The sequence below is a fragment of the Odocoileus virginianus genome, chromosome 30, assembly GCF_023699985.2.
Source record: "Odocoileus virginianus isolate 20LAN1187 ecotype Illinois chromosome 30, Ovbor_1.2, whole genome shotgun sequence".
Taxonomy (NCBI): domain Eukaryota; kingdom Metazoa; phylum Chordata; class Mammalia; order Artiodactyla; family Cervidae; genus Odocoileus; species Odocoileus virginianus.
In genome coordinates, this window is record NC_069703.1 from 33,272,316 (window position 1) to 33,297,190 (window position 24,875).

The window sequence follows — 24,875 nt, forward strand, 5'->3', positions numbered from 1 at the left end:
GGACAGGCACTCAGCTGGGGCCCCCACCGTGGGGCCCCGCCGCTGCTCGGACCGCCTCCTCTTCTGAAAAGGCCCCAGGCAGCCCCTGCCCACCTTGTCCCCCAGGAAGCGTGAAGGGAGGCTCCAGAAGTAGGGCCCAGGCGGCAGGCTGTGGAAGGAGGAGAAGACCAGTTCCCCGGGCGAGGGCGATGAGATTCCCTCGCTGGCGTTGTGGGTGCCCGCGGGGTTGGTCAGGCTGAACCGAGTGGGCTCCTCGGAGGCCCCCAGCACCTGATAGAGGCGGGAGAAGAGGCCGGGATGGGGGCCGTGGCCTGCCCCTCAGCCCCGGGTCCACCCATCCCTCGGCTCGGCGGTCCCACCTGTCTGGCCAGCCCCCCTCCTCGCCTAGGTACCTGGGCACGGCGCCAGGAGGAGCTGGTGCACTGGCGACTGACGCCCATGCAGAAGCACTTGAGGCAGCCATCGGGGTTGCGGGCGCTCAGGTGGAAAGAGCCGGCCACACACTCGTTGCAGAGGCGCCCCACCACATTGTTCTGCAGGGACAGAGCTGGGAGCTGCAGGCTGGCCCATGGGAGGCGGGGGCAGGGCGGAGGATGGGTGCTCCCTGCAGCTTCCGGTCTAATCTACCCACATTCCAGACAGGAACCCAAGGCCAGGGGGAGCCCCAGAAAGAGCAGGCTTAGGAGGGCTGGCCGCCGTGTGAACAACAATTCTCAATTAACGGAGCTTATACAACCAATCATTTTCCTTTTTTTTCTGTGGCTGCTAGGGAGCTCACGAATAAATTTTAGACTTGAAATATAGCAAGTGGTGAAAATAATTGCTGTTGTTCAGTCACTAAAGTAGTGTCTGACTCTTTTGTGACCCCCATGGACAGTAAGTAGCTGATCATGCTCCTGTGTCCAAGGGATTTCCCAGGCAAGAATGCTGGCGCGGGTTGCCATTTCCTTCCCCAGGGCATCTTCCCAACCCAGGGATCAAACCCAGGTCTCCTGCCTGGCAGGTGGATTCTTTACCAACTGTGCCACCTGGGAAGTCCTGCTTAAAATAACTCCTGCTATTATTATGGTCTGTTTAATGCACTACACTAGTTTCTATTCAACCAGCACCTCAGCTTCTTTTTTTTTTTCATTTAATTTCTTGAAGTCCCTTGAGAGGAATGGGCTATTTCCATGCTTCAAGCAAGGAAACCAAGGCTCAGGGATGGGAAATGATTGACATGGGGTGACCAGCTTGCTGATCCATCCCAGGATGGAAGGTGGGAGTAAAGTGCCTGATTTCCAAATCTGTCCACTTCTTTGTTCTGTAGACACCTGAGGCTCCTGATCTCAGGCAAACCATTTCCCTCCTCTGAGCTCGCATCTCCTCACCTTTGAATTGGTGATGCTAATAGCTACGCCATCGCGTCAACGTGGGATGAAAGCATGGTCAGAGCAAAGGTCCGATGGTCACACAAAGGATGGACCTGAGCCCGGAACCCAGGTCACCTGCCTCTCAAACCAGTGGCTCCTTCCTGACTCTGGGCCACTTCTCATGAGGGGTGGGGGGAGTCTAGCTGGCCAGACCCATCGGCCTGCAGCAGAGGCCACCACCATTGGCTAAGGAGCCAGGAGAGGATGCAGCCTCCTTCCTCCTCCTCCTCCCAGCTGCGGGCGGGAACCCAGGGCCCCCGGGGTGCGGGGTGGGGAGGGCACACGTACCTTGCAGAGACAGGCCTCCCCGGAGGACCCAGTGCTGCCTCGCTCATCACAGCGCACAATCTGCTGGTCTGGAGATGCAAAGTTGGTGTTGGCAGGGAAGGTGGGAACAAGATGGACATAATCTGGACAGAGTGGGGGGGGGTGTGGGGCGCTCCCCAAGGGCCAGGGGGAGTTTGTGCTGGACCAGGGCCTCGGACCTGGGGGCGGGCGGCCTGGGAAGGTGCCATGGATGGCGTGTGCGATACTCACTGGTGGGCCTGCACTTCCCATTGGGCTGGATGGGGTTGCCCTCGTAGCCGGCAGCACAGCTGGGAGAGACAGAAGGTGGTCAGAGGTGCTCCCAGGCCCCCACCAACTATGGCCTGCTTCTCCTGGCCCCTGCGGGCTCTCGCTCACCTCTCACAGCGGCGGCCCGTGTAGCCTGGAGCACACGCGTCACACGTGGCTTGGCCATCCGTGTCCAGGAAGCAGGTGTCTGAGAACCTGTGGGGATGAGGCGGACAGGACGTGGGGCAGGGCTGCAATGAGGGGCTGGGCCAGGGCTCACAGACCCGCTCTGGGAGTGACCGCGGTCCACAGGGACACAGCAGGCCACGAGGCCCATCTGCCCTATTTCCACTATTTAAAAGATATTTTATTTATTTTGGCCACTCTGTGAGGCATGTGGGATCTCAGTTCCCCAGTCAGGGTTTGAACTCAGGTCCCCTGCAGAGGAAGCACAGAATCTTGACCACTGGACCCCCAGGGAAGCCCCGAGGCCCACCTCCTCCAGATCTGCAGCACTGGAAAGAAAGAGGGGCCCGTTGTACGGAAAGGGAGGCAGGCCCACAGAGGTCAGGGGGCCGAGGGTAATTTATCGACCAGGGGAACCTCCGAAACCAGGTCTCCCCCCTCCCTGCCCAGAGGATGCCCCAGGCCCACTCTCCTGCCTGCGCCCCCTGCCCCACCTGCCCCTCCCGAGCCGGGTCTGACCTGCGGGAGGCGTCGATGTACGGGCACGGGCAGGGCCGGCAGGCCGTGGCTGTGGCCTTGGTGGCATCCCCGAAGAAGCCCGCCTTGCACTTGTTGCACTGAGGTCCCTCCGTGTTGTGCTGACAGTTCTGGGGGGAAGGGGAAGGAGGCACTCAGGTTGGCGGAGCAGTCCTGTGCCCCCGCCCCCCACAACGACGTGGGACCACACCGGACCAGACGGGGCTCCATGAGGGTGGGCCTCTGAGGCCGACTGGATCAGTGTCCCCAGTTGTGCAGGAATCACCCCACAGCTTTGCACACAGGGGAACATCAGCTCTATCCTGACGGGGCGTTCATCACCCCACATCACAGCCTGTCCCACAGACAGTTCCAAATACCTGCTCTGTGCTGACTGAAACCCACATCCTCCTTCCAATCCGCACCCATTGGCCAGTTCTGCCCTCTGGAGGCGGATCCTCCTTCCCCTGACAGCTGTTCGGGGACTTGGAGATAATTGTTCTCCCTGCTTAAACCTTCTCTCAGCTCCCAATTCCAGCTCCCTCCATCATTCCTAAGAAATAATGTAAGATTTATAGGCTCCTTCCTCTTAGGAATGGCCTGCTTAGGGCCATGCTTTACACCATACTCTCCAGGATTGATTGGTCTGATCAGAGTGAAGAGTAGGACTTTCACCTCGCTTATCTGGACATAATATCTCTGTTAATGCATCCAGAGGTCACGAGAACTTGTGTGGCAGCCACAGTAGTCATTCTGGAGGCTTATGCTAAGCATGCAGGCACAAGGAACTCTCAGCCGGAACCTCCCACCCTGCCCTTGCCCCTAGCCAGTATCCAAGTGCCAGACAGCATAACTCACCAGGCAGTGGCCATACACAGGGTCACAAGAGCTGGCATGGCCATTGCAGTTGCAGCCAGAGCAGGTGCCCAGGTAGGGCCCCCCGGGCACCCGGGTGAAGTGGGCGTCACAGCTCTCACAGGACAAGCCGGAATAGCCGACGGGGCATCTGCGGGGACAGAACCAAGACTGTGGGTGCAGGGACCGCGAAGCCTGGCGGCTTCTCGCCGACCTATGCAGGGCCTCTGCGGTCCTCGGGCCGGCTGGGTCAGGCACCTGCACTCCTCGACGCTGTGGGCGCGGCCGCGGCTGGTGGGGACGGTGACGGTGGTATCCATGGCGACGTCACTCAGCCCCACGCTGGCCATCTTGTGGTCGTACACGGTCTGGATGAGCACCGCCTCCAGGCTCCGCAGCACCTGCAGCATCTCCGCGCGCTGCACCGGCCGGCCGGACTCGTGGACCCAGTGCTCCTGGGTGGGGAACAGAGGCCGGGGTGCCGGGGGGCGGGTCGTGCATCAGAACCTGCCCAGCCCGTACCCCCGTCTCCGCCAGCCCCGAGGGAGCAGGCCCCACGTACCTCAGAGAACTGGACCTGGCGCTGGTTCGGAACCCCCGGCTGGGTGGGTGTGTGGCCCCGGGAGAGCAGGCGGTGGCCGGCGCCCACAAGGACCACATCCGGCCGCTGCACTGGCTCCAGCGAGCCGCGCGCCAGCTCATAGCGCACCCTATAGCGCAGGGAGCCCCCGTAGGAGTCCACCTGGCCGGGATGGGCGGGTCAGGGCCGGGCAGCCGTGGGCACACGCGATGCCCGCTGGGTGCCCCCTCCTCCCTCACTCTGTGTCACCGTGCTGTGTGCCCGGCACGGGGGTGGGCACAGGGAGGCAAAAATGACGGCACTTGGGCTCTGCCTTCAGGATGCTTAGCCCAGTTTGGGGGAAGAGTCTGATGATAATGTGTAAAAGGTGCCCAGGGAGACCAGAGGGGGCCACTGAACCCAGCTTAGACGTGGGGAGTGGTCCAGGAGGGTTTTTCCAAAGGCTGCATCAGCTCTTCTCCCATCCTGACCACAGCGGGCAGAGATTCTGCCCTGAATGAACGAGGGCATTAGGACACCTCTCCCAGACAGAGACTGCCCCGATGCCCCCCTCCCAGCTTTAGAGGGAGCGGAGCCCAGGCAGGCTCCGAGCATGGATGCGGGGGGGACTGGGCCCCTCCCCACCCAGGGTGGCCCCTTCACCTTGTTGCCCAGAAACTGCTCAGGCAGAGCCCAGAAGGAGTCGTGGACTAGGAAGCGTCGGGACAGGTCGACCAGCTGGAACTCCTGCAGAGCGGTGTCGATCTGCAGCTGGGTGGAGGAGACGGGTGGCATGCCAGGCTGCGCGGGCATCGTCAAGTTCACACCTGGCGGGCACAGGGGAGGGATGAGCGCCACGCACATGCCTGCCCGAGACAGCCACCCGGGTGGTAGTCCAGAGAGACGGAAAATTCTGCGAGAAGTGTGATTTAAAGGGAACGTCAGTCTCTCTCCCAAAGTCAAATAGAAGCCAAGTTGTTTTTTTTCCCCCTCCTAAATTCCTGGAGCAGCATTTCCCAAAGCACTCCCCAGGCAAAGCCAAAGCTGCCGAATGACGGGGTGACCGTTTGGGAACCCCAGGGTCAAGGAAAGGGCAAGGGGACTCTCTGCTGCAGGACTTCTCAGAGCCTTGGCTTGCCACCAGATCTGGCCTGTCAGGGCTGGAAGAGCCCTCCAGGGGTAGCAGAAAGCTGCACACAAAGCACTGAAGAATGGATGCCCAAGTTTTGGTTCCACCACCTGCCAGGTGTGTGAGTCTGAGCAAAGGTCTCAGTTTCTCTATCTGTAAAATGGGGGCAACAGTGGCTTGCATCCCAGGGTTATCAGGAAGCTAAAGTAAGCAAACCGACACAATATGCTTAAAACAGAGTGGAACACAACGGAAGTGCTCAAAAACTAGGTAGCTGTTATTGTTCCTGTTACCATGATGGGTCCTTGGGTCCAGCTGTGTCCTACACACACACACACACACACACACACACACGGGAATTCTCTCTGCAGCATCCTCCCGGCTCTCTAGGGCAGCACTAACCATCCAGGAGAACTTTCTGTGATAACGGAAATGTGCCTGAACCCAGGTCTGTCTGATGTCTAGGCTCCTGCCATCCTGCCTCTCAGAGTCCGAGAGAACTGAGTCCAGCTGCCTGACTTTACATTTGGGAAAACAGGCCCAAAGAAGCCAAGAGTCTCAAAGTCACACAGGCAGTAAGTAGTAAGTGGTGCATCAAGAAGTCAGCTCCAGGCTAAGACTATACCAAAGCCTGGGCTCTTACGCTCCAGGTCACTGGTGCCTCTCCATCCTGCAGGACGAGGATGTGGGGGGTGGCAGCAGGGAGCTGGGCACTTCACTCGGACCGAGCGCTATTCTGAGTGGCTTACGGGTGTTAACCCACCAGGTCCTTATAACAACCCGGGGGGGTTATATTTTATCCTCGTCTTGTAGATGAGCAACCTGAGGCACTAGATAGTTAACTTGGCCAAGGGCCCACGGCAGTGAGGGTGAGAGTCAGAGTCTGAACCCGGATGTGACTCCACGGCCCGCCCTCTTCGTCACCTAATGCAGACAGGTATCAACAGTAGATTTCATTTCTCCTAGAAGAGCTTCTTTTCCCCCTGAAACGCTTTTCCTACAGGGCCCGGCATTTCTTCAGCAGCCCCGTGTGCCTCCCTGGACTGGCTCCATCTGCCCAGGGCATATGCTGCGTTCCCGATTGTCTGCCCTCTGAGCCTACGGGAGCCCGGTGCCCGCCTCCCGCCCACCAGCGCACCCTTGAAGTCGTTGGGCTGGTCAAAGCGCAGCTGGATCTGGTCCCGGAAGCGGCGGCTGCTCTGGCACACGTTGGTGACGCCGAAGCAGAAGCAGGGCAGGCAGGAGGCACTGTGCTCCAGGTAGAAGTGCCCGTCAGGGCAGGGACCTGCGGGGCGGCACGGGAGCGGGCTACAGCCGGTCCCCGGCGGACAAGCCCGGCTCCCGCCCCGCGCCTGGTGCCCGCCTGCCCGGTGGGCCATACCCCGCTGCGGGATGAGCTCCAGGACGCCGTCGGGAATGCCGAACACCATGCCTCGGGCGTTCATGGCCTCGCAGGTGTAGGCGCCCTGGTCTGCCTCCTTCACATCGTGGATGGTCAGTGTGCCGCGGCCGCCCTCACTGGTCACTGTCACCCTGGTGGGTCCCCCCCAGAGATAAGAGGCAGGGGTTGGGCCGGGACCTCTGGCCGCACCGCCCCTCCAGCCTCAGCCCCCTACCAGGACCCAGAGCCGCACCTGGGATGCGAGGGGATGTGGCCCCAGTTGAGTCTCCAGTTGATGATAGGGGTGGGGACGCCAATGGCCACGCAGGTGAAGGTCACCGTCTGGCCCCGGGAAGCCTGGATCAACTCCTGGGGAGGGGTCACCACCTGGGGAGGCACTGGGGGAAGAAGCGGGCAGGAGTGAGGGGTGGGAACCACCAAGGGGGTAGGAGGAGGGGACCAGGGGGAGACTGCGGGGAGGGGCCCGGGGCCATAGCTCGCCCCCCAGCTCCCCGCTCACTGCAGCCAAACTCGTCGCTGCGGTCCGGACAGTCGCTCTCCTCGTCGCAGTGGAAGCTGGCTGGGATGCAGGTGTTTGTGGACACGCAGCGGAACTTGGTGGGCCCACAGACATCCTCGGGGCGCTTGACAGCTGGGAACAGAGCCGGGTGGTGTGGGCAGCGGGCACTGCCCTCAGGGAGGACCGCACCCCCCACCACACCAAGTCCACCTACTTATGCCCGGTGGCCCAGGCTGCCCACCTTCCCTGCGTGTTTCTAGGATCACACTCTCATCCTGCCTGCATGACAACACAGGCCCCCTGACCATGCCCAGACTCTGCCACCACAACACTGCCCACAGTGTCGTGGAACCCAGTCATCCGTCCAACACAGTCCACCTGTATCCCCTGAAACAGTCACCCCCAGCACGGCAGTCACGCAGCTCCTCCCACATCCAGTTACCAGAGACGCACAAGATCCAAGGCACGGCCCCAGGAGCCGGTACCTTGGGACACTGGCTGCTACCTGGGCACTTCTGTCTACTGGAAAGGCCTTTAGCAAGGGCCTGCTGCAGCCTAGATCTCGCTGCTCTGCACCTCTCTAAGGGACCCAGGGGTGCCAACTGACCCGAGACAGCCGTCCATGGACTGGCCGGTCAGCAATCCAGAGGCCTGGAGCTGACCTGGCCCCAGGGTGGGGCCCCAGCTAGGCATCTCTAGTAGATGCTAACTGACATTCTTCTTCAGGGAGATGGAGCTTGAGACAGACACACAGGCAGGGCAGAGGGGTGTAGGAGCAGAGGCTGCCCGGCCACAGAGGGGGAGCTCAGCGGAGCCAGGAGGACCCACCTACTGCCCCTCCCAAGACCCCGCCAGCCCCCAGAGCCACCCCCCTTTCACGTCCTCTGTTCCACACTCGGTCAGCAAGGACTTGGCTTTCCTTGGACCGTTGCCCTGCAGAGGCCTCCGAGAAGGGCTTTTCAACTAAAACCCTCAATTACTTCTCCCTCTCAAGGGACTGTGTTGTCAGGCAAGCTTGGAGTCTCAGAGGGGTGGCATAAAACTCTGCCAGTCTGCGGCACCACGCTGCCCCTCTCTCTCCAGGGTCTGCTGCGGAGCGGGGACAGCAGCGGAGGCGAGGAGGAGAGGCTGGACCCGTGGATGTTTGGAATGTCAGCCCGCTCAAACTGTGACCCGGGGTCATAGAGCAAGGCTTCCATTAGCCTCAATCTGGGACTACCAGGCCCCAGGCTTCACCTCATAGGATCAGACACACAAGATGCTACCTGAGGTGGCCTCTGACTCTCCAGGCTCACCCACTTAACTGTCACGGTGTCTATCACACTGACTAGATGGATGGGTGGGCAGTGGAGAGAAGGGTGGCTGGACAGATGAACAGGAGGCAGGAAAGATGTTGGCTCCATGAATGGCTAGCTGAATGGGGAGCTGGCAAGATGGATAATGCATGGATGGATGACAGATGGACAGATGGAGAAGAGATTGATGGGAGGAAGGATGCTGGACAGATGGATAGGTGGACAGATGGATTCATGATAGAATTAATGGTGAAGTGGACAGGAGGAAGGACACTGGATTGACAGGTAGATGAGGGGCTTTGCAGCTCAACAATGGATGAATAGATAGGTGGGTGGTAGGTGGATAGGTGGACGGGAGGAAGAAGGGATGTCAGACTGACGGACAGATGGTGGATGGCTGAACGGTTACATGAATGAAAAGCTGCAGACAGAGGAACAAATAACACAGAACCAGCTCTAGATGAAAAACCTCCAGGGCCTTAAAGGTAAGGCTTTGCCTCACACGTCCATCATCAAGGGACCCTGGTTTATCAAGCCTACTGAGCCACTCATCTGACCCCCACCCAAACATACATGGCAAACGGTAACAAATAAATGAAGAGACATTAACTACTGGCTGTCTAGCTACAGTGCTTGCTATAAAGGTCAGCTCAGCATCAGAGAGAGAGACCTTACAAGTCTGTCCCCAGGGCCTCCACCACTCAGCCGGGGGACGGCGCACAAACCCGTCTGAGAAGGGTCGGGGCTCCGGGAGCGCGGTCAGCGGGGCGGACACTCACGGCAGTCGGCCTCGTCGGTGTGGTCCTCACAGTCAAAGTCGCCGTCGCAGCGCCAGAGCTTGAGGGCACAGTGCCCGTTTCCACAGGGGAACTCGTTGGGCTCACAGGGCGGGGTGGGGCCTGGGGGATCACGGGGCCAGGGTTCAGCCAGAGGCCTCCGGGGCCTCTCCCCCCACCCCCTCGCACCCAGACCCCTGCCCGGCCCGCACCACAGTCCACTTCATCGCTGCCATCCGTGCAGTCCTCTTGCCCGTCACACACGTAGTCTTTGGGGATGCAGTGCCCGCTGTGACACGCAGCCTCGTGGGGCCCGCAGGGCACGGGCCTGCCTGGGCTGGGCAGCGCGGCCTGGGGGGCCGGGGTGGCTGGGCGCTGCTGGTCGGGGGGTGTCTCTGGCCGGACTGGTACCGGTGGGGTGGCCACCAGAGGGGGCGGCTGGGAGCTGAGTGTGGGCATCGGCTCCTCTGTGGACAGAGCCCGCTGGGCGTTGGCACGCGGGGGCGGCTTCCCTCCCCTTGTCCCCCACCCCGTCCCCAGGCCCCTGACCCTGTTACCACCCCTCCCAGGTCCCTGCCCACCTCCCCCTTGCCTGCAGCAAACCCTCCTGGCACCCCCGCCCCAGGCTGACGTGGAGGCCACCGTGTGCCCAGACAGGCCCTCACCACAATCGAGCTCATCAGACATGTCCCTGCAGTCAGGCCTCCGATCACAGCGGAACTCCAGGGCCACACACTCATTATAGCGGTGGCAGGCGAACTCCGCCTCGGTGCAGGCTCTGGGGACCTGGGGCACTGTGGGGAGCGGGGGGGTTGGCTATCAGAGAGGCAGCCGGGCAATGTTGGGGGGACACGGGCACTGCAGAGCCGGGACAGGGTTCTGGAGCTCCGCGTCGGGCCCGGTGGTTTCTGGCTCAGCAAGGGCCCAGAGCACGCACGGTGGACACATCACGGCACACGTGGGACGTGGGCTCTGTGGCAGCGGCCTCACCCATCCCCCGTGCGGACCCCACACGCAGCCGGCATGCCACACCATGCAACCACCAGAGCACACGTGGGCAGGCCACAGCCAGGCCTAGTGAGGATGAAGAGGAAGTGGGGGGGGCGGCTGATATGCTGTGCCCAGCCACCACGCCCTCATCCTGCTTTCCCCTCCATCCATTAGCTTCTCTAGGGCCCCGGCTTGGCCTGGGTCTGGCTTCACATGCTCACCTGGTGTCATTGCGGCCGCCACAGCGGCCAGAGGGGGCGGGGGTGTCTGTGCTGGAAAGGAAGGTGTGATCAGTAGCCGTCCCACCTGGGAGCTGGGGGCTTGCAGGGCTGAGCCAGCCCCATCCTACCCTCCCTAGCCAGCAGGACTCATTAAAAAGTGGGGGGAAGAGGACTAGGCCCCCAGAAATCTTGATCTGGGCCTGGGGATGCCAAGGAACAAACCTGATCTTTGGGCACATTAATTGAGGTGTGATGTGTAGAACAAGGGAGGTGACAGTTTCACCATGTCTTTTTCTGATGGGGGTCACACCACGGTAGGGGTGGAGTTTGTTCAGTTCTGGGTTCCACTTAGTCGGTGAGGAGGGTGACATGTCCCAGAGGACTGAGATGCAGACGGGGCTGGGAACTCCCAGCCCGTGAGGAATGAACTGGGACTGTTTGGCTCAGAGAAGAAAACACTACAGGAGTTGGAACGTGAGTCAGAGGGTGCAATGAAAAGAAAGCTGGGCCCCACGGAAGGTTCAAAGGTACAAAGCATCTAATAACAGCTGTGTGCCTGGGGCCAGTTTCCTGTTGTCTCTGAGCCGCACGTCTCACAGGTTCTGGCAAGACCAGCACAGAGTTTGGTTTGCATCCTGGCTTTTGCATGCTCTGTGTAAGTGGTTTTGGAGCAACCATTTTCCCCTCACTGGGCCTCAGGGCCTTTGTCTCTAAAACAGGAGAAATAATATCTACATCACAGGAATTACTGGGAAGTCTGAATGGGAGTGGCGTGCATACAGTCAGGGCTCAGTGAGTAATTGTTGGTGATTAAACAGAAAGTAGTTTGGACCCGAAAGCACTGTGTGAAGAAAGGAATTTACTACCTATTGTCAATGTAGAGACGTTAATAGAGAGAAAAGCAGAAACCGGGTCTCATGGGTACCCGCTGGAAGAAACGGATGTTGCTCAACCCGAGATAAGATTGCACAACAATTGATGGGGAAAACTCATAAGGTGGTGAGCTCCCCATCGCTACCAGTGTGCAAGGCCAAACTAGGAGAGCCCATGATGGGGACACTGAACGGGCGGGGGCGCGCACATGAGTCTGAGAAACTGGAGGGGGTCGCCCCTGGCTCCAGGATGGGCTCACCTGTGCCCAGGCGTCGGAACTGGAATCCCTGGGGAGAGGTGATGTAGGAGGCGATGGAGCCGCTGGAGATGACGCCGTGCAGCACCTCCTGAATCTGAGCCCCGTCGGCATTCCCTTCCGAGCCCACATCCAGCTCCACGAAGACCCAGCCGTCCAGTTCTCTGGGGGTGGGTGTGGGGTGGGGCGGAAGGGGGAGGAAGACACCTGTGGTCTCAGCTCCTGCCCCGGGGCCCCTACCCGATGCTCAGGCCTGATCTCAACTCTCCCCCTGGCTCCTGGACAGCCTGCACCCCACACGGGGCAAGTGAAGGTCCAAACTGCCCCTCCACCAGTCTTCAAATTTCCACCAAGAGTGTGGCCGCCCCTTGGGCCCCTCCTGCTGCCCACCTGCCACTGGGGCTCCTCCCATCCTTGTCTGCCCCACACCAGCTGCCCCCCCTCCACCAGGGGCCCCGTCTCACTTGATGAACACCACACTGACAACCTGGTCTCCAGGAATCTTCAGGTACTCTGACTCCAGCTGGAGAGGGACACGGTACCATCAGCTTCCGGATCCCTTCACCCACCTTCAGTCCTGTACCCCGCCACACTTGGGGAGCCCCCCCTCCAAAGCCCCTTCACCTCACCGTGTCTACCACAGCCTCCGACACCTCTCGGAACTCCTCGGAGCCTGCGTCCTCCAGCTGAGGGCTATAGTCGATGGAGCGAGTGAAATTTACCAGCGCTCGGAAATAAACTGCAAAAGGGAGTTTCGGGTGGGGGGTGGCGTCACTATGAGGGGCCCAGCGGGCAGAACCGGGGCCTCAGGCAGCTGGGCCAGTGGGTGGAGATGGGAAGGTGGCCCCTGGAGGCCTCCAGTTGAGGCTGACACCTGTGTGCCCACAGCTGTGCCCAGCAGGACTGCCCAGAGCCCAAAACCCAGGCCTCGCACTTGAGTGAAGGACTTAACTAACAGGGAAAACGGCCCAATCCAGATCCCAAGTGATGGTGCAGAAGAGGAGGCCTCCTCTGGCTCAGAGGAAGGCTGGGTGAGAAGGGGGACACTCCAAAGGAGGTGGCCTGGCAGAGAAATATTTTTTTCTTTGGTTGCACCACACTGCTTGTGGAATATTAGTTTCCAAACTAGGAATCAAACCAGGGCCTCAGAAGTGAAAGTGCTGAGTCCTAACCACTGGGCGGCCAGGGAATTCCCGCCACCCCCGCCCCACCGCTTTTTATTGGTACAGAAATTACTCGAAAGTGACCGTGACATGTTCCTCCTCCTCCCTCCCCCAACTCACGCCAGTGCCTACTCATCCTTCAGGGCTTGGTTCAGCCATCACCTCCTCCAAGAAGACCACCTGAACTGCCTTGCCCTCCCAACCCTTGCAGATAGAGACCCCTCCTCTGGGGTCCTCGTGGTTTCTCCCAAGAGTTCCTGCTACCCCCAATGTGGCATAGCTCCTACGCAGTTACACAGGGCCGACAGAGCACCGTCATAGAGATTGTGGGTTCTGAGGTCAGCCACATCTCAGGCACGGACCTCACCTCTCTGAACTTCTGTTTCCTTTTTGCAGATGTTAATTACATTTACTGCACCGGGTTGCAGTGGGGAATAAATGATAGTATGCTTAGAAGGCCACCCCCCTGTGTACGAAGATGCAGCCCCGGGCAAGGAGCAAGTACTAGGGAACCAGAAGATGCTCTCAGCTTTCTCTCTACTGCTAGACGATAAATGTGACAGGGGGAACCTCAGCTCTCATTTACCCCGGTACCCCCAGTGCCTGCACAGTGCCGGGCACAGTGGAGGTGCCTGATATGTGACGGTTGAATAAATTCACGGCAGATTGGTGTGAGCATACACTTACAACTACTGTTTACTGAGCAACTGCTATACATATTTAATGCACATTAAATCTCATCATGTTCATGAGTTCATAACAGAAGTCTTAAATATGAGTTGTAAATGAGGCATACATGTGTATACACACACACACACACACACACACACAGTGCTTCGATGAGAGTCTGGCACGTAGTAGAAGCAATATAATCTGAACTATTACTCTAGAAGAGGCCATATAGCTTAGTGCTTAAAAGCTCAGTCTCTGAGCAAAACTGCCACTTATAATTAAAATAATTGAAAATTGCCCTGTAACCTTAAGAAAGTTACTTCATCTCTCTGAGCCTCAGTTTCCTTATTTATAAAACAGGGACAAGAGTAGTGTCCACCCCAGAGGGCTGTTGTGAGGATAAAATAAGATAAGGAATAGAAAATGCTTCTAACAGTATCTGGCATACACCAGGGGCAGCAAGGGTTAGCTGGATTCTCTCTGGTCTTTAAGACAAACCGAAGGAATGGACTTGGTTTTATTTCTTCCCATCTGAGAGAGGCATGGCTTTATCAGATCTATAGCGAAGGTCTTTAATAAGCTAGGCCAATACTTTGGCCACCTGATGCGAAGAGTTGACTTACTTGAAAAGACTCTGATGCTGGGAAAGATTGATGGCAGGAGGAGAAGGGGACAACAGAGGATAAGATGGGTGGATGGCATCACCGACTCAATGGACATGAGTTTGAGTAAGCTCTAGGAGTTGGTGATGGACAGGGAAGCCTGGTGTGCTGCAGTCCATGTGGTCACAAAGAGTCGGACACGACTGAGCAACTGAACTGAACTGAATAAGCTAGGCATGTTTTAGGGGTAGGGGATAAAGTGGTGAACTTCATAAGCGACGATTTCTGTCCCCCCGGAGATCACTTTCAAGGGGGAGAAGAAAGGAAATAAAACACATAGGTGAGGAATATCTGGACCATGGGTGGGGGGGAAACAAGGGTGGGGGGAGCGGACGCGCTGGGGTAGGGTAGGGCTGCTCCTCTCCAAGGCCGGCCAGCAAGGCCTCCCCTCCCAGGGGATGCTCAGAGGCAGAGAGCGAGGTGCCGGGGGCGGGAGGGCGGGAGGGCGCCGGGAGAAGAGGATTCCAGGCGGGAGGAACCGCAGCTGCGGAGCCCCTGAGGCAGAAGGGGGCCCAGAGAAGTGACAGATGAGCCGCAGGCAGGCGGCAGAGCTGGGCCTGTCCTCCTGCCTCTTCATGCTGTCTCTCAGGCCCCCGGGTGCGCACCCCAACTCCGCGCCAGGACCGCCCCCCCACCTTGGCGGCTCACTGAGCAAGCCCCCGGGGAATGGGGATGGCAGCCACGCGACAGCAAGAGTGGCCGGCCGGGGTGCCCGCAAGGGAGGGTGCCCGCGAGGGCAGTGCTGGACCACGGGGCTGGGCAGGCGGGGCCCCGTGGGCTGGAGCGTGAGGGCCGTGAGCTCGGCCACAGAGGCCTCTTGTGAGCAGCCACAGAGGCCCATTGAGAGTCCCCACCCCGGCCTCTGGCCTCCTCCCCATGGCCCAGCGCGGGCTGAGGCCAGGCCTCTGCCCAGGAATGTGCCCGCTGTCGGGGGGGGATGGGGGTGGGAGGGGGCCGGGCTGCACAAAAGCCCCTTTCTCCCAGGGCCTGGGAAGGGCACGGACCCTCCAGCCTGCCTCCGCCCCCGCCTCCTCCCAGACCAGGGGCAAGGTCGGGGTGAGTGCCCTCCCTGGCGCAGGTAGCAGAGGGCCTGGGCACAAGGTGAGGCTACGTCTGCTCCAGGAACTGACCACCCAGGCCGAGGGGGCTGCTGCGGGGTGGCCCGGGGCGGGAGTGCTCTCCTGGGGCGGGGAGGCCTGCCCTGGCCAGCTGTCTCCGGGCTGGCCCTCATCTGACCCCATCTGGACGGCTCAGCTCCAGCCTGATGGGGTGGGAGGCCCAGAGTGGCCTGGCACCCCGGGCGGGGGTGGGGACCACCCCCAGGGCCTGGAGCTGCCCACCCCACTTACTGTCCATACCCAGTCCCTGCTCAACAGAATTTCCTCCCCGCACCCTGGGGCTCCGGACTGCCAGGCTAGTCCTTCGGGGTCCCCTGGGTGGGCCCGGGATCAGCCAGGCCTGAGGTGGATCCAAGTCATCTCCAGATTCTAGGGCCTTTGCCCAGAGGGGTTCGTTGTACCCACCCTGCCTCACTGGCACCCCAGGGGGAGAACAGCAGGGGCCCGGCCTGCTAAGCCCGGATGGGGAAGGAGCAGGGGAGCGGGTGGGGCCCGCTGGGGCAGGGGCGGCGGGCGAGCCTGGCCCAAGACTCTACAGGGAGCGTGGGGTCTCCAGTGGGACAAAGGGCTGGCTGGGGGTGGGGAAGAGGACCCAGGAGAAAGGAGGGAGCGAACGAGATGGGAGAGAGGTGGGCAGGGCAGAGAAGGGAAGCGCGTCCCCGCGGCCAGAGGAGACTCCTGGTCATCACATCGGCCGTGGGAGGGGGTCCCCGGGCAGGGGAGGTCCCCGGGGCTGGCAGAGAGGAGCAGCAGAGGTGAGGAGGGGGCAGAGATACAGGGAGGGGGAGAGACCAACCGGAGAGACAGAGGCGGAGATGACAGAGACACAGATGGAGGCAGAAAACAGAGATGAAACAGACACAGAGAGATGGGGTCGGAGACACGACCATACAGAGACGCAGAGACAGCGTGGCGGGGGGAAGCAGAGAAAAGATGAGACGAAGGCAGAATGGAGGGAGGGAAAGACGGAGACATGGACGCGGAGACGGCGTGTCCAACAGACAGAGGGGGGAAAAGCCGGAGCGAGGGGACGAGGTGCGGATGAGACAGACAGAGACGGCGGGGAGGACAAAGCCCAAGGCAGGGCAGGCAGGGCGCAGGAGAGACACGCAGAGAGGCTGTCGCAGGACGGACCAGAGCCGGAGAGACACGGAGGCCGTCGGAAGACGGGAAGCAACGGTGAGGGGAGCTGGGCCGGGCTCCCAAGGCCGGGGGAGGCAGAGCCAGGGGCCGTGTGGGGTGGGTACTGGCATTCAGGGCTTGAGGAGTACGGGGCTGGGACAAAGCCGAGGGGAGCCACAACCCTGCCCGAGGGAAGAGGAGAGGGAGGAGGCATGTCAGATGATGCTCCACGGTCCGGGAGTGGGTCAGCTTATGGTCAGGACAGCCCTTGCCTACTGGAGGAAGGAGGGAACTGCCCTTGGGCAAGGCTGAAGCAGGCCCAGGACCCTGGCAGTCAAGGAGACTTATCTACTTATCTTCGGCCTCTCGGGCTAAGATTCAGCCCAGCTGCCTGGACCTGCCCCAGGGGCACGGGCGGGAGCCAACATTGGGGCCTGGAGGGCCTACGTCCCCACACCTTCCCGTAGATGAGCCCCACTCGATAGGAGAGGCTCCGGCCCTTGGGCCCTCCCCGCTGCCTCCTCTCATTCACCCTGCCCCGCCTCTGCTCTCTCCTGCCCCCGCAGCTTCTCAGGGGAGCAGGAGGGCTAGCAAGGCCCACTCAGAGCAGCCTCGTGGGAGGGGGTCCTAGACACTTCTGAAGGGACAGGGTGGATGGTAGCAGGGTCCCAGCAGCCAGGCTTGGCAGGAGGCAGCTTGAGGTCAGCACAGGTCATTCTAGGGGTGCCTTGTGTGCCTGGGGCCCATCTGACACCCACAGTCCGATCCCACCCAGATCCTAGCAGCAGCTGTAGCCCTGCAGAGACGGACATGGGGAGCAGCTTCAGACGGGGTCTGAGTTCCAGGTGCCGGGAGGTCACAGGCAGGACTGCGCCACCCAGGGGCCAACCCTCCAGTCTCTACTGGCCCAGTGAGGACGCCCCACCCTCCGGCACTGGAAGGCCCTGAGGCACTGGGAAGAAGGGAGGCGACCCCACCACCCCAGACTCATCCCAGCCTGCTGGGGTGGGCAGTGCTGGGGACGCAGCAGGGCTGCCCAGTGGCGACTCCGACCTGAGCTCCGTCCTTGGCCCCGATCACCCTGTGCCTAGGCACTCCTGGAGAAGACAGCAGGAACCATACGGTATCCCTGGGTCTCATCCCGGCTCATCCCTTCTCTGCCCAGAATCCCAGGGTGGGAGAAAACAGGGACTCTGAGCTGCCTCCCTGCTCTGGGCCAGCCTCTGCTCTGGCTGAGCATGTGGGGTGCTGGCAGAGTGGGCAGCTGACCGAGGCCTGATTCCTTCCCCCCTGTGAAGCCCCCTTTCCCCCCAACCCAGGAACCCCAGCCTTCCAGCAGGTGACCCAACGTGAGACAGGCTCCCTCCCGGGCCCGGCTCCTGGCCGGTCCGGATGCCCAAGCCACAGAGCGCCTCAGTCTGACCTTCCCTGCCCGCTCTGCATCGGTCACCCCAAGCAGGCCCTGGGGAAGGACTCCACAGCTGAGCTGCCCTGGGAGGTGAGATCCTGGCTTTGAATGCTGAGTGGCTGATGCTCAGTTCCATCGGAACTGGGCATTTCCCAACACAGGCAGGCAGAGAACCCAGACACCCCCAACCTCATAGGGGCACACAGCTGTCACTCGATGGGGAGGAGGCCGCCCCCGTGGCAGGTGCAAGGAGGCCGCAAGGCCCTCAGCCCAGGAGATGGAGCCTCTGCGGCTGGGATTCCCCAGGGGGCAGGCTGGGGGCCTGTGAGCTGTCCCCAGATACTTACCCATCTGGAAGTCCCCGCTGCCCAGGTCGCCGCTGCCCACACCGTCTACAAGCAGAAGAAAGACTTTTTCAGCAACAGCTAATCTTCATTGACTACCTACTGGGTGGCAGGCGCAGTACATGGTGGGGAGGATCATGAAAACATAGCTGTTGGGACTTCCCTGGTGGTTCAGGAGTTAAGACTGGGTGCTTCTAATGCGGGGAACTCGGGTTCCATCCCTGGGCAGGGAACTGAGATCCCACAGGCCGTGTGGCTCGGCATAAAAAGTGAAAGTGAAAGTCGCTCAGTCGCGTCCGACTCTTTGTGACCCCATGGACTATACAGTCCATGGAATTCTCCAGGCCAGAACACTGGAGTGGGGAGCCTTTCCCTCCTCCAGGGGATATTCCCAACCCAGGGATCAAAGCCAGGTCTCCCGCATTGCAGGTGGATTCTTTACCAGCTGAGCCACAGGGAAAGCCCAAGAATACTGCAGTGGGTAGCCATGAAATAAAAATGGGCAGACATGAAATAGAACACAGGAGGGCCGCCTGTAAAAACTACGGAAAGCCTCCATCAGAGAGGGTGTGGTCCAGGCTGGATGGAGTGGGTGGGGCCAGGTCAGACCCACCTCTAGGTGAGGACGGGAGGAAGTGGAGTAGGGGGCTTCAGGGGCCATAATCACCCTCTACTGTGCACTGCCCACCACTTTCCCCTTAAGTCCAGCTTATCCTGGGCTGTGAGGGGAAGCAGCCGCCAGCCTCGGGTCACACAGGCGTCAGTGAAGGGTCCTGGGCTCACTGGGACCAGGGCTCAGGACGCACACAGCTCTTAGCCCATTTCTTTTTTTCCTAAATTTTTAAAAAAATTGAAGTATAGCTGCTGTACTGTATTATACAGTTTACTGGTATACAATATAGTGATTCACAATTTTTTTTTTGGGCGGGGGGTTGCGGTGTGTGCTGCAAGATCTCAGTTCCCTGACCAGGGACTGTACCCAGGTTCTGGCAGTGAAACCACCAAGTTCTAACCACTGAACCACTGGGGAATTCCTATAATTCACAAGTTTTAAAGGTTATACTCCACTTACAGTTCTTATAAGGTATCGGCCATATCTCATGTGGTACACTGTATCCTTGTAGATTACTTTATATCTAACAGTTTGCACCTTTTATTCTCCTACCCTATACTGCCCCTCCCCTTTCCCCACACCCTCTGGTAACCACTGGTGGGTTCTCTACACCTGTGAGTCTGTTTCTTTTTTGTTATATTCACTGGTTTGTTAGACTCCACATATAAGTGATAACAGACAGTATCTCTTTCTCCACCTGACTTATCCCACTTAACACAATGCCCTCCACGTCCATCCATGTAGCCACAAAGGGAAAAATTTCATTCTTTTTTTTTTCATTCTTCTTTTAATGGCTAAATAGTTGCCTGTATGTACCATCAGAGAGGTACATCATCACCCAGTCCTCTGCTGATGGACACTTAGGTTGCTTCCCTATCTTTCTTAGTCCATCTCTAGAGGCGCCACCTTGGGCAAGTATCTTGGGGCCTCTTTCAGGACCACTGGGAAGTGTCCAAACTCCACCCTGACCCCCTCCACTCCTGGCCACCAGAGCAGCCTGCTCACCTCCGGAGGCCTCATCAGCCAGGAAGTCCTCGTCATCAGAAAGGTCGGAGTGGCTCCAGCCGGCCCGGCCGGCTGTGACCGTTTCTGCGTCCTCCGGCAGGGACAAGCCATCATACGCCCGCAGCCCGTGGGTCACCTGCGGGGCACCACACAACAACTGTGTCAAACTCTCCAATTCCTGCCAAGCCCAGGGCCCCGCTTCTCAAAGGGGGACCCAGAGTCCCACCCCATGGCCTCCAGTGGTCAAGTCAGACGTGGTTCGGCAAAGACAGTCAGGCTGAGGCTCTGCCACTGTTTATGACTCAGTTTCCCCAAATCTCATTAGCCACTGAATAAATCCTCAAATAAACAAATTGTAAACTTGTACTTTTTTTTTTCTTTCTTTTGTGGCCACACTGCATGGCTTGCAGGATTTTAGTTCCTCGACCAGGGATCAAACCCGGGCCCCCTGCAGTGGACGCACAGAGTCCTAACCACTGGACCACCAGGGAAGACCCAACAACACACTTAAAACCGCTTTGGTAAGTGACCACTCTTCTTCCCTCGGGAGAAGGCAGGGGATATCCAGGACACGAATTAGTGGGCTGGGAGATACAGGCAGGTGGAGGGTGGCCAGGGCCGGTGCAGCGGGCAAGTGACAGGGTGTCAGGCCGGCACGAATGGGAGACAGAAGCAGAGATGGAGGGGCAGTCAACCGAAGCTGCGGTCTCCAACAGCGCCTCTCCCCCGCCGCCCCCGCCCCAGCCATCTTGGCCACTTGTGTCTGCCTCAGTCTGGCCTCCGAGTCTCCAGGCCACAGGGGACACATTCCAGCCATGTTGGAGATCAGCTCTGGCACTCGTGGCCACACTGACCGGCTCATCTGTGCACCCAGGGGCGGGGGTGGAGCCCAGCAGCTGGGCTGAAAGGGGGCAGGTCACCATGGTGTCAACTCCACGTGACCTCGGGTGGCGCTGAGCCCAGCACGAGCTGCAGCTCGGTTCAACACGGCGGGGGGGCTCGGACCCCGCACCCCACAGGCCGGCGCAGGGGGGGCCCCGCGGCCGTGACCCCTGCCGTTCTCAGGGGTGGGTGTGGGCAGTGAAGGCCTCTTTCCCCTTAGACAACATTGTGTGTGTGTGTGCACGCTCAGTTCTCAGTTGTGTCCGACCCTTTGCGACCCCATGGACTATATAGCCCGCCAGGCTTCTCTGTGCATGGAAATTTCCAGGCAAGACTTCTGGAGTGGGTAGCCATTCCCTTCTCCAGCGGATCTTCCTGACCCAGAGATCGAACCTGCATGTCCTGCATTGGCAGGTGGATTCTTTACCACTGGGCCACCTGGGAAGCCCCTAGACCAGACTGAGGCGTTTCCAAAGGAGTTTTACAAGATAACGGAGAAGAAAACAAACCAAGCGGAGCCTAAGGGAAACGCAGTGTCTCCAAGCACAAGAGCGCACAGGTCCACACGTCCAGTTCCAGATGGCCTGGCACGAGTGTCTTGGCCTCAGCCCTATCTGGGGAGCCCAGCCCGGCCAGAAGGAAATAGGCTCCCTTGTAAAAACCAAACCCAGCTCTCGCTGGCTAGACAAGGAGAGACACCCAAGGAGAAGGAAAAAGCCAGACAGTCCCTCTCCCTCACACCGACCACGTCCCTAGAGCCTCTGGCCTTTTCTCACGCTGGTCCCTCTGCTGGAATGCCGCTCCTCCTTTTGTTTATCTGGCTAACTCCCATCCATCCTCCGAAACTCAGCTAAACACCACCACCTCCTCTAACTGCTCAGTCACAAAACAGAACACATTCCCACAGGCCTGGAAACAGGGATGAATCTCAAACACTTTGTGCTGAGCGAAAGAAGGCAGACAGAGAAAACGCCATACTATATGATTCCACTTCTACGAAACTCCGGGGACAGGGGAAAGTCTAACCTATGATGACAGAAAGATGGGTGGTTGCCTGGGACCAGGGGTGGGGTCGGCCCGGCCGGCAAGGGACACAGAAAACCTTCTGGAGTAGTGGTCCCCCAGGTATATAATCGATACATCTCATTCCCATTACTGAACTGTACACTTAAAATGGGTATATTTTATTGCATGTAATTTATACCTCAATAAAGATGACTCAAAAGAAACTGTCTTCTGGGAGGAGTAGTTGACTCCTCTGCCCCCAGGCTGGGCTCTGGACCGTCCGGGGCTCACAGTGGAAGGGCTGTACCTGCACCGGCATGACAACGCCTCGAAAGCAGAGACTGATGAGCTCATCTCTGCCTTCTCAGCACCCCATGTTCAATAAGTGCTTGAACGAATGGACAAAAGTGTCATCACCTGTTCATTCCAGTTGCTTCCTGAGCATGACTGCTCTGAAGGCACCGCTCAGCCCCGGGCAGTCTGTATGTATCTCCCTCCTTCGGTCATCTCTTTTTTGGCAGTGCTACCCAGCCTCGTGTAAGGTCTGCACTGCCCGCGTCCATCCCCTGCTATGGCCTTAAGCCCCTTCCCCTCACAATCCATGGGCAAATCTCTCCTCCCCTTCTTCTCCCTTTGGTCTAGTGCCCATTCCTGCCCTGGGTGGCCAGTGGACTTCTGGGCTGTGCCCATGAGGTCTGCATCCAGCAATACGCTTTAGAACCTCCAGGAGCTGGTGAGAAATAGATTCCTGGGCTCTTCCTCAGAGACACTGAGTCATCTCCCCACCCCAGGTGGGAGGGTTAATGTCATGCCTGCTCAGGCATTCTGACACTTACTGGTTAAGAACCACAAGACTGGTCCAGCATCAGGGATTCTCCCTCCTCTCCTGGCTCGGGGTAGAGAGCAATGTTCCCTATCCCTTGGGTGGGCCCTATGCAGGCCCTGATGGATCTAAGGGGAGTGAGGCTAGGGCTGGTGCAGGGGCACTGACTCTGGGCAGAGGAGGCTGGCGGGGCAGGACCCTCCCCATTTGGGGAGGGCTCTCTTTGTGTCACAGCCAGCCCTCCCCCTCCCCACGCAAACAAGGCCGTGGATGGCATACCTGGGGCGCAGAGATTCCTGGCACCCCACAGATACCAGGCCACTGTCTGGAAAGGAAAACCCGGGTGGTGAGCAAGGTCCAGGGCTTTTTACAAGGAGGGAGAGGCCACTGGGGCTTGGGACTGGACAGGAAATAGCAACATGAGATTCATCTTGGAAAAAATGTTGGGAACACACATCTGCAGTGAGAGGGGAGAATCCAGAGCATGTCGGGCCCTGGACCGGAGCCCCCTCCACCCCAGGGAACCTGGGGAATGGGCTCGTCACATGCCAGCTTGCCCCCGCTTACAGCCCCTACCCCACAGTCTAAGGCTTTAGGGTCAGATAAGGGCCTGCAGCGAGGGACAAGTCAGCAAGAGCAGAGACTTCACTTGCGAAAAGCTGAAGATCAAAAGGTTTTAGCAGCTGTATTTCACATCTGGAAAGGGAGATGCCGCCAGACCGGAAAGTAGCTTCCAGAAAGAGACCCAAAGAGTCTGAGACTTGATCATTGAAGGGAATTTGGATTCAGACCTGGAAAGTCCAGGGTCTATGTGGGGAATAAAAAGAACCAACATTTATTGAGCACCTCCTACGCACCAGGCACGCTAAGGATGCTGTAGGTGTTAACTCAGGTTAGGGGTCAAGGAGCCCCGCTGTAAAGACGGGGACATGTAAGCAGAGTTAGGAATGTGGGCAGAGCTGGGATTTGAACCCTGGTGGTCTGGCTCCACCATCTAAGCCCTTACCACTGTGCCACACCACCTCCGCAGCCAAGGCTGGGGAGAGAGCGGACCCACCCAAGTCACGGAGGAGCCGCTCCCACAGAGCCACTCAGCCACACTGCAATTCACAGTTGCAGAGCATTTCCTTAGCTGCAGTGTCACTGGACCCTGACAGTGACCCCGAGAGGGATGGGCGGGGGTGAATGGCCCCCACTGGCTGGCAGGCTTAGACCCAGGGCCTCGGAGCACCCTACCCCCAGCTCCTGCTCCCCAGGAAAGGAGGTGGGGCTGGAGCTGGGCCTCCAGGCTGGCCGTGAGGGCAGAAGCAGCGGGCAGAGCCAAGAGGTTGGCCGGCCTCCATCCCCATCGGGACCAGCTCCCAGGGACGCCTGAGCCGGCAGCAGCCGGGACGCATACAGTGGGTGCTTAAGGTCCCAGCGAGGGCCGCCAGTGGCTCCAAGGTCACAGGCAGAAATAGAGCCCAGGTTTCCTGCCCCCAAGCCTGTCTCCGGCTGGAGGGAGCCCTGCTTCCTCCCAGAGGAACCCAGCACTACGGGCGGGCATTGCAGCCGGATGGCGGGGCCCGAGAGGAGGGGTCCAGAGGGCAGAGCTGGGGCAGAGAGGAAGGAGGCAAGCAGCGAGGGGGATTTTCCAGACTCTGCAGGCGAGGGGAGGGGGGCGCGCAGCTGACTCATACCGGCCAAGGACTATTCTGGAGGGTTGGGAACAATTTCACGGGGTGGAGGTGTGGGCAAGGTGCATCCCCCAATGGCCAGGCACTCCCCGAACACAGGTGAGACCAGACAGGCGGTGCATCAAACAGGCAGAGGACTTCGGGGAGACAACCACCCCCAGAGGCAGGCCCTCCCGTGAGGATGCGGTCACACGTGGAGCTCCAGGTCCAAGTCCCGCAAAGGCCCTGGGGGACAGGGGACAAAGCCTGGGCCTTCCTCTCCTGGCCTGGGTGAGGATGCCAACCAAGGGAGGGAGCCAAGGATGTCTGGGAAGGGTGTGGGAGTGAAAGGCCAAGCCATGGCAGCGGGGTGCCGAAGGCAGAGATTTGGGGTGCCAGGGCAGGTCCTGATACAGACGAGGATATAGGGTGTGGGGGGTTAAAAAGGAGTGTTTAAGTGAGGATTACAGGATCTCACAGAGGTCACGTGTATAGAAGAAGAGTTTCTGGTGCTACTAAAATCAAAGCGGTAGGAAGCGGGGGGACGGTAAAGAGATGACAGTAAGAACGGTCACTACCCACGGAGGGCTTTCTTGATGTCAGGCCTTGTCCTAAACACTGCCTGTACCACCTCAACTAATCTTCATGGCAACCCAGGTTTCGGCGGTTGGGGGTTGGGGAGTGGTGGCTGGCATTGTACAGGGCTCTTATCCCTCCTCTGTGATAATCCAAGGAGTTCTGAAACCCACTAGTGGGGTTATTTTTCTTTTCTAATAAGTTAATAGCAAGCTCTTTTGGTGTCAAGTCCTGACCTAAATTGACATGAGGCTATGAATAGCTTATTCACTCCATGTAGGCTGAACAGTCACAGGTTTTGTT

General features: G+C 59.2%; 1 protein-coding gene across 4 annotated transcripts in view; it reads right to left on the reverse strand.

Moving 5' to 3' along the window:
• The window catches only part of HSPG2 (heparan sulfate proteoglycan 2), a 108,851-nt gene that overhangs the window by 52,915 nt on the left and 31,061 nt on the right, over window positions 1–24,875 (reverse strand). For all 4 annotated transcript variants that reach the window (XM_070458879.1, XM_070458877.1, XM_070458878.1 and 1 more), the window contains exons 2-23: window positions 19,632–19,767; window positions 18,017–18,061; window positions 12,154–12,263; window positions 11,989–12,047; window positions 11,528–11,688; window positions 9,850–9,978; window positions 9,397–9,651; window positions 9,188–9,307; window positions 7,114–7,245; window positions 6,847–6,991; window positions 6,594–6,745; window positions 6,351–6,497; window positions 4,747–4,910; window positions 4,087–4,266; window positions 3,783–3,979; window positions 3,528–3,675; window positions 2,673–2,800; window positions 2,097–2,183; window positions 1,950–2,008; window positions 1,701–1,768; window positions 393–533; window positions 94–270 (exon numbers count right to left, since the gene is read on the reverse strand). In XM_070458879.1, coding sequence (XP_070314980.1) covers window positions 94–270; window positions 393–533; window positions 1,701–1,768; window positions 1,950–2,008; window positions 2,097–2,183; window positions 2,673–2,800; window positions 3,528–3,675; window positions 3,783–3,979; window positions 4,087–4,266; window positions 4,747–4,910; window positions 6,351–6,497; window positions 6,594–6,745; window positions 6,847–6,991; window positions 7,114–7,245; window positions 9,188–9,307; window positions 9,397–9,651; window positions 9,850–9,978; window positions 11,528–11,688; window positions 11,989–12,047; window positions 12,154–12,263; window positions 18,017–18,061; window positions 19,632–19,767 — 2,940 coding nt within the window. The remainder of the gene's footprint in view (window positions 1–93; window positions 271–392; window positions 534–1,700; window positions 1,769–1,949; window positions 2,009–2,096; window positions 2,184–2,672; window positions 2,801–3,527; window positions 3,676–3,782; window positions 3,980–4,086; window positions 4,267–4,746; window positions 4,911–6,350; window positions 6,498–6,593; window positions 6,746–6,846; window positions 6,992–7,113; window positions 7,246–9,187; window positions 9,308–9,396; window positions 9,652–9,849; window positions 9,979–11,527; window positions 11,689–11,988; window positions 12,048–12,153; window positions 12,264–18,016; window positions 18,062–19,631; window positions 19,768–24,875) is intronic.